We start from the raw sequence: 8555 nt of genomic DNA, 5'->3' as shown, positions 1-8555 counted from the left end.
TTTGCATAGGTTCATTTAACTCATTTTTGAATCTTGTGTCAAATAAAAGCTAGTTTTTGCTTGTTATCCCATTTATTTTTCTCTTTTTGTTTAAGATGATGGCATATTACTGCACGTTCACCTTTCTAATCTTTTCTCCTCTACGTAGTAGATCATTTGGGATCGCATAAGATTAAAGTCTTCGCTGACTCTTGCAAATGAGTATCCAGCCTAAGGTTAATATCCATTGTAAATTGCATTAGTTTGGTTTGACGTTATTTATGCCTTCATTAGGGGATGGAGGTCTCGAGATTCGGTCATCGTGATGGAGCACAGCGGAGGTCGACATACAAGAGCATCTATCATGGGAGTGATTTCCGAAAAGATGAAGGTATAATTAATTTCATCTTTTTAAAAATTAAGAGGCGTTATATGAATAAAAAGAAAAAAAGAACTACGTGACGTAAAAATAAGGGGGCACACGATAATGAAAACATACGACACCACGTGGGACTCATTCAGAGTAAGATGTCCTCGGTTCATCTTAACTTAAACTGCTCCTCAGGGGCACCGACTCTCGTGGAAGCTGCTTGCCGGTGGACGAAGAATCCCAAACCAAACGCCATAACCCCATCGACGACATTCCAATTATTTAACACCCGCTTCTGTAGATCGTTCCACCAACTCCGATCGTACGCTGCTCTTCGATCTCCTCCCCCGCCCCCGAACTCTCTTCCTCTCTCCAATCACCTTCAATCTCTCCGGTCCGAAGAACATCGCCCGGCGGCGATGCAGCACGGCGGCGATTACGGGTCGTACTACGCCCCCCAATACCCGCCGCCCGTATCCAACCCCAACCCTAACCCGAACCCTGTCGAATTCCCTCCGTCCAATCCGATCCAACAGCCGTACGCCTCGGCGCCGCCGTACTCCACCGATTTCCCGGCATACTCCTCCGCCGCGCCCACCCCAGCTCCCGCCCCCTACGCTCCCTATTCCCAGAAACCGGAACCCGCTCCCCCTTTGCCCCCTTCGGCACCGTCCTATAGCCAACCCCAATCCCAATTTCCGCCCCAATTTCCCACCTTCCCGACGTACAGTCCGTCGCCCTACCCGCCGGAATCAACGCCAACGCCATCGCCATCGCTGTATCCTCATGAGCAGCCATCATCCGTTCCATATTATCCCTACGATCCCAGTCAGCAGGCGGTGGGGAGTTATGCCCCATCTGTGAACCCTAGCTCCGTACCCAACCCGTCCCCAAATCCGAGCTCCTCATTTTCCTCTCCTTACCCTTCCTATGATGCTCCTTATCGGAGCTCTGCTGCGAGACCTGACCAGGAGGCACAGTACTTGAATGACAATCCTGGGATGTATGGCCATGGGCGATCAGGTCTCGGTCAGGATTTCCATGAGAAGAATCCGTATGGTGGGATGCGCTATGATGAGTTTGTTCCGCAAAATGATGGGCTCGGTGATGGCGTGTATCAGTACGATGGAGGGAGGTCGGAGCCATATGGTGCTCGGGGGACAGTACCCACTAGGTCTCCAGCCCTCTTTGATGATTATGGGAGGTCAATAAGCTTCCCTTCAGGTGGGAAGGACCAGGGTGGAAGCAGTGGGAAAATTGTGAGGGCAGTGCCAAAGGTGGAGACGCAGCAGGACGTGAAGCATGGTGTGCAGAAATTCAGGGTGAAGCTGTTGCCTGAAGGGGGAGGCCAGAGCACCATGGACGTACTTTGCCAGGTTTGGATTCAAGATAGCATCTTACGTTCCTTATTTTTAGTCTTAGGTCATTGTTTATTAATTAATTTTTATGTAAATTTTGCATCTTGAAGCTTCATGGTGTTTATTCAGCTTTAGTATTGAGTATTGATATTCTGATCGTACCAGTGTAGATCGCCACCCCTTTTGTTCTTCTTGAAAGAATTTCATGAGTGATTCAACAGATTTGGATTCCTATGTATTCATTGATGTCTGATAAATTTGAATAGGTCGATTTACATCATTTAAGTGTTCTAGTACTCGATAATATTCAAGACCGTTCACTAATGGCAGTTGTCATTAAGGTTATTCATTAGGCACGGTAGATCTTAAAATTTGGGTAGTAATTCTATTGTTGGCCCTCTCCAGATCGGTTTCTTGTAAACTCAAGAATTTGTAATATATGATATGGCTGCATATGTTTTCTTTCTTATCTACTTTTGGCACCAACTTCCCCATTTCCCTTGTGATGGACAATTAAGCATCAAGAAATGCAGATAGCAGACCCATAGCAGTTCAGAGATGATCAGTTCTATATGGAAAGTAGATGTTAGGAAGAGTTTGTGTGTTGTCTGACTATATGCTTGAGCTGTGATGGTGAGGTTGGCATTTTGAGGTTTTTTAATCACCTCAAACAACTTGTTAATCAACAGGATGAACTTGAAATTCATTTTCCTTATGAATTCGTTTTGAATTCAGACAGTTGAAAGAAGTGTAGGCCACAAATAACAGGTGAGAAGTGTTAAACCATTTATGGTTTGCAGATGTGGCAATTTGGTGGTATTTAGGTGAAAAGTAAATACATGATGATTTTTGGGGGAAGGTTTGGAGAGAGAATAAATTTGGTATTTGTAATTTCTTTAAACCAGCTTAAACTATATAAAATTGCTGTGTTGGGGCCACTATATGATGAAGATTGAGATCTAGCACCCCAATGAGATGTTGGTTATGTCGAGCTCTAGATTATCATAGAATATGAACGAGATTGATGGATCTAATTGACAAGTCATTAGCCCTTGCTATTTATCGGTATTAGGAAAATTATGAGGTGATCAATCCATGATGCTTGGAAGAAAAGTGACACATGACTTTTCTCTATGAACTATGATATAACCATTTTATGAGGCCTACTAAGCATATTTTATATGTTTAGGCTATCTGACCCACCAGCGACAACTCCCCTCCAATTTTTCAAAAATCAATCATTCTGCTTGGTTGATTTAGTATTTACTGGTTTGTCAGGGAACTGACACACAGACTGGATGATTTCACCCCGGATTGGTCTTGGATAAATGTACTGCTCGATACACTCATTATATGGGGCTTACCTAGCAGTAAATATACTAGTATCAAATGGGTACTAGGTGGTAAGTGTGTTGCCTAGGATTCTTTTAATTTATTATAGCTATCACAGCTGTCTTCCTTTTTTTAATTTCTTTTTTTCTCCTTCCGTTTTTTCATCTCTTTGTTTTCCTTTAGTCTTGTCTTTCCTCCTCCTCCTTCTATCAGTACATGTTGCTGTCTTTTTCTCTTTCTTTTCCATTTTTGCCTCCCCCTCCTCACCCTCCCCTTCCTCCATCTATTCCTTCTCCACCTCCTGACTGATTCACTACTATCTAGTCTTTCTTAAGAAGATATATCCAGTTGTTTTTTTTTTCATTTTTCCCTTTGTTCGAGCTCCTTGAAGTGGTCTTTTTCAAACAATTTTTCCTTATTATATATTGCTGATAATTTGGCGATCCCTGAGATAGAGAGTTTTGAAAGTTCCTTGTGTTCTTTCCATTTGAGAATATGGACAGTTGCTTGCTTCATGATGTACAAGAATCCCCATTAGCACCTTTAAGTTCCATTGGGATATTTGGGAGGTGCTCATTGATGTTTTTTTTTTTGGGGGATCTTTTCTCTCCCAGAAAGCTAGTGTTGATCAGTTTCTTGAATTCATTAATCCGATGTATTGGCTATCTAGAAGATGTCAAATTATGAGGTAGCCGAATACTTATTGAAGAGTCCATTAGGGTTTGAGAGCACTTTGTTGAAGCTGTTTGGAAATCCAACCATTTGGACTGTACTGGAATTTGGTTATTAAAGTGAAGCATTTGATTGCACTTTGTCTTGAGCTTGAAAGTCGTGTCTTGTTCTCTGTCTTTTGATTATTCTTTTCCTTTTTCTGTGTCTTAATGTCCTTTCCGAATTCCTTGTTTTCATTTTTTTACGTGTTTATAAAATTCAAATTTTCTATATTTATTTTCAATCCAAATTACTTGAACTCATTGGACTTGGGCCTGCTTTTTAGCCTTCTGATGGTGTCCTTACATCAATTCAAGAATCAGGTAATCTGCTTACCTAGCATGCCCGATGGTCAAGGAAAGATGGAGTTGGAACCAATACAATTTCTTGAAACAGACTACTTTATAGATCTAGACACAAACCATAGTTCTAGATGTGGGATTCAGGTTACCTAGGTCGAATGTAACCGGTGTTGGTTGGAATTTCACAACTCATTAGTTTTTGTCAGGGTCTGCCGTACCGAACCGTACCGCCCGGTATGGGTGGTACGTACCGGTCTGACAGATTGTCGGTACGCGGACCGTCTGTTACCGGTCCGAGTACACTGTAGTAGTGCTACAGTACTCGGCACACTTGGGTGTACCGCTCGATATACCATACCGTACCGTACCGGTACCGAGCCCATGTCGAAATACCGGCACGGTACGGTATTGCGAACCTTGGTTTTTGTTTGGAGAATATTTTGGAACTAGTTGAAACTTAGGGAAAGAAATAGAAATGACCAAAAGCTACTCTAACATTACGTGTTATGTAAAGGAAGTTCTGTATTGCAAATCTGTGTTAACCTTCATATTATATCATGTATTCTGTCACAGATTGGACTGGATGGGATTCGCATGCTTGATCCAAGCACCAATAGAACATTGAGAATCTACCCTCTTGAGACTGTGACAAAATGGGAGGTGAGTTTTTAGGACTGTTTATTTACTCAAATTCCATAACTTCAGATAAATCATTAACCATTTCCTAACATGTCTAGAAATTTCATTTATGTTTAGGTATCAGAGTCATCTACATTCACCTTTTGGTCCAAGAGTTCTGTTGACTTTGACCCAAGGCGCATAAGGCTGCAATCAAATAGCTATACTACCAATACCATACTTGACACAGTAACTGCTGCTACAGTGCAGGTAAGCACTCATACCATCCTTTTCTCTTGATGTGAACACTCCATTTCTCTCGACTTCTGTTGGTGGCTGTCACTCTTTCAAACCTGCTTTCATCTTTCTCATATATTGCAATATGTCATTTGTGCAAACATGTTTTTTCCTTGTACAAATCACTTATTGTGAGTTACAAATTGTAGTTTAAAGAGATGGGTGGAAAAGATAGCCTAATTTCAGGCAGAGGAACTGTTGATGCTAGTAAGCTGTCTGATCAATCAACTGAAAGAAAAAAAGGTCTGGTGGATTGGATGACCTTGATAAAACCAGCTAATGAGGAGAAAGATCACTGGGTAAGTTGAAATGCTTTGATTTGGTAATTAAAGATTATTTTTGACTTGATTGATAATTTTTAGGATGGAAAATTGATTATTCTAGAGTTCTCTTTGTTTGGCTTTGTAAGTCAATGCTACACCATTTCTTTGGGTACTGTTGCTGGTTCTATTTTACCTGGTGAATATTGATTGATCTGCATATGAGGGACCAAAACATCAGTTTCTTCATAATACTGTTATATATATATATATATATATATATATATATATATATATATATATATATATTCTTCTGGTTGATATGATTGAATCAAGCCATTAGGTACTTGGGATTGCCTTTTACACTGAATACATCGAATCCATAGAATTGACTGGTAGCTGGATGTCTTAATTTTTGAGTCATCACTGTACTCTCTTGATTTTGTACTGCTTTTAGCAATTTTATTCAGTTTTGATCATATGTATGTTGCTGTGCAATCAGGTTCCAGATGAAGCTGTAAGCAAATGCACATCGTGTGGTTCAGATTTTGGAGCTTTTAATCGCAGGGTGATGATCTTTTCCTTTTTTGGTGTCAATTTTGTTTGATATCATAATTTCCTTGTAGCATGACGAGTCCCATCGTTTACTTTCAGCATCACTGTAGGAACTGTGGTGATATTTTCTGCGACAAGTGCACCAAGGGTAGAATTGCTCTAACTGCAGATGAAAATGCTCAGCCAGTCCGGGTTTGTGATAGATGCATGGTATATGGGCTAGTTCATCTTTTACTTTCTGCATTACTACAGAAATTGGTTGTTTCATGTTAAATATAATTTTCAGTCCCATAAATTGTTGCTTGTAGAGATACATAGCTTTTGCTTTGAATTATGTCAGGTTGGTTTTATGGACTTTGTCATCAAGTAATGGTTCAGATTTTTAGGTCTCTGCAGTGCCTTGTGATGTCAGGAGAAAAATTGATCATTAACGTTCTGCCTACAGATAATATTTGTGAAAGCCATTTAAGTTCTTATAGTTTGTTCCAGCGGTTCTGTTTCTAGCAGTAGGCACTATTGTCTGCAGTGATCTACTCATATATTGAGTATGCTGAATATGCTGAATCGTTGCTGATTGGATATCTCTTATCTGCAGTGATCTACTCATATATTGAGTATTATGATTAATCTTAAGAGGATGAAGAAAGTTTCTTTTAAGAAAATATGACTTGTTAGATTCTTGAGTGAAACACACGCCATATAAAATTTTTCCTTTCTTGAATTTCCATCTAGATGAATTGGTGCAAGTGCCTTGGTGTGTTCTTGCAAGAGCTGTTAGCAATTTTGAAGTACCACTGTCACCATTGGGCTGGTCTTCCTGTATTATGGCTCGAGTAGCATCCTACCTGATTAAATATTCTTTTCTTCATTCATAGATGTTTTAATGGTACCTTAACTTTTTATACTTGATGAAATTTCTTAGTATTGTCTTTGAATATATGTCCTCTGAGTTCATGTGCCATATAAGCATAGGAGTTTGCAAGTTGCTTTGGTCGTGCCTACTTAATATTGACTTGTGGGTTAAGTCCTGATACGTGGACATCACTTCTGGTACATCTTTGGCTAGAGAACATGTCATAATTGGGGCAAGCCTGTGCACTTTGTAGTGGATAACTTACTGAACTGAACTTCCTGGTGTTTTCATGATAGCATTGCCATGTCTTTCATGGAAATTTGCATCTTGTATCCAATTGCATTGTTTTGTTCTCTATGCAATCGCTTACTGGAAAGTGGAAACAGTTTTTTATTCTTATTTGTTGTTTATCATTCTGGCTTTCACCATAATAAATTACATGGTTTAGAAAAAGCAATTTTATATTAAGATAGAAAGTTCTTTGTTCCTTTTTTTTGTTAACATAAACACAAGGATGGAAATTGCTTGGAATAAAAAAAAAAAATTAACATGCTTTATCTGCAAATTGAAGCTCAAAACTGCATGGTTGTTATCATTAAAACTTGATTTTTCTAATTTGAGCATTAAATAAGAGAAAACATAAACTTGAAGCTGCAAGTTGCTTGATAATTTTTGGAATATCTTCTTAAACTGCACAGGCAGAAGTTACTCGAAGGTTAAGCAATGCGAAAGAAGCTGCCAGCAAACCTGCTGGACTGCAAACTCATGAAGATCTCGCCCGGAAGCTTCAGGTGCGGTCTTCTTTTACAAGCATGATATTAGAGGTTGATAGATGTCTTGAAGTGGTATTTTATTGTGTGATCACCATAATTTTTCGATATAAATAATCATACCAATAAACATGTATATCTATGCATATATGGAGGTGGAGCACATTTTTGCTCATTATTGGGAAATGATTCGGTTAACTGACTCACTAGTCCTTGTTCTAATTTCTTTTGACCTAAGAGGCAATTTATTATGACACATATAATTACATTTGGAGTTGGTCTTTTGCAACAGGAGGAAATGGACAAAAATCTTAAGTCAGGTAATCTTACTAACTTGTAAAACTTTGTCCTGTGTTATTCTTTATAACCTGTACAATGTTGCCTATCTTATGGTGGTTACTATCTAACAGTGTCGAAGTCCACCAAAGTTTCTGGAAAGGGAATGAGGGAAGTAGCATGTCCGATCTGCACGGTCCATCTTCAGGTACAAAATTAATCATCCGAGAACATATTTTGCTTGCCTAACCTTTTCTCGAATGTGTCTTTACAACTAAATCATTCTATATATCTCGGACTTCAGGTGCAAGTTCCTGCCTCAGGCTCTGAAACAATAGAATGTGGTGTCTGTCAACATCCTTTCCTTGTTAGCGCCCGTTGATCTTCTACTTCACTTCTTTGTATGCTCCATAATTTCTCTTTTGCAAGCAGTGAGCTCTCTCTAGTCAACTTGTTGTGTGCGGAAGCTTTCTGGTTGTTTGTAGATGAACTCTTGTCAACCAGCACTCTGTGAAATGTCAATTGTGGTAGTCATGCTCGCAGATGGTTGAGATCTACAACTGGATGAATGATGAATAGTTTTATTTGTAATGACAGCTATGTGCATAACTCTCTCAATAAACTAACATTGGTTTGCTGATGCTACATTTGTGTTCGTCTTCTCCGCATTCTTCCCTGTGGAGTACGGAGGTATTTCTCAACACCGTTTGTGGCAAGTCCAATCGCAGTCATAGAGATGGCTGTTAAGACTATCTAAGTGGAATCATTATTGATAGCATTTTTTATTTCTTTTATTGACTAATATCTCTTTTCTTCGAAATCTCATTTTAGGATAGTATTTGTTGCGGCTGAGCTGGCTGCTGGGGTCGACCGG

General features: G+C 39.6%; 1 protein-coding gene across 1 annotated transcript; it reads left to right on the top strand.

The window, feature by feature from the left end:
* The first annotated feature begins 601 nt into the window (after positions 1–601).
* On the top strand, positions 602–8326 carry LOC103995562 (protein FREE1). The gene is made up of 10 exons (XM_009416166.3): positions 602–1725; positions 4626–4712; positions 4809–4940; positions 5117–5266; positions 5730–5795; positions 5882–5992; positions 7334–7426; positions 7698–7725; positions 7816–7889; positions 7986–8326. The coding sequence occupies exons 1-10, from the start codon at positions 769–771 to the stop codon at positions 8061–8063; spliced, it is 1776 nt and encodes a 591-aa protein (XP_009414441.2). The 5' UTR covers positions 602–768; the 3' UTR covers positions 8064–8326.
* The last annotated feature ends 229 nt before the right edge of the window (positions 8327–8555 follow it).

The sequence above is a fragment of the Musa acuminata genome, chromosome BXJ3-8, assembly GCF_036884655.1.
Source record: "Musa acuminata AAA Group cultivar baxijiao chromosome BXJ3-8, Cavendish_Baxijiao_AAA, whole genome shotgun sequence".
Taxonomy (NCBI): Eukaryota; Viridiplantae; Streptophyta; class Magnoliopsida; order Zingiberales; family Musaceae; genus Musa; species Musa acuminata.
This window is presented reverse-complemented; position numbering and strand designations above follow the sequence as displayed.

Bases quoted from the DNA above. Each gene is read 5' to 3' on its own strand.
- LOC103995562 (XM_009416166.3), top strand. From the start codon at position 769: ATGCAGCACGGCGGCGATTACGGGTCGTACTACGCCCCCCAATACCCG. The intron at 1,726-4,625 runs GTTTGGATTCAA...ATTCTGTCACAG, and splicing joins CCATGGACGTACTTTGCCAG to ATTGGACTGGATGGGATTCG. The intron at 7,890-7,985 runs GTACAAAATTAA...CTCGGACTTCAG, and splicing joins TCTGCACGGTCCATCTTCAG to GTGCAAGTTCCTGCCTCAGG.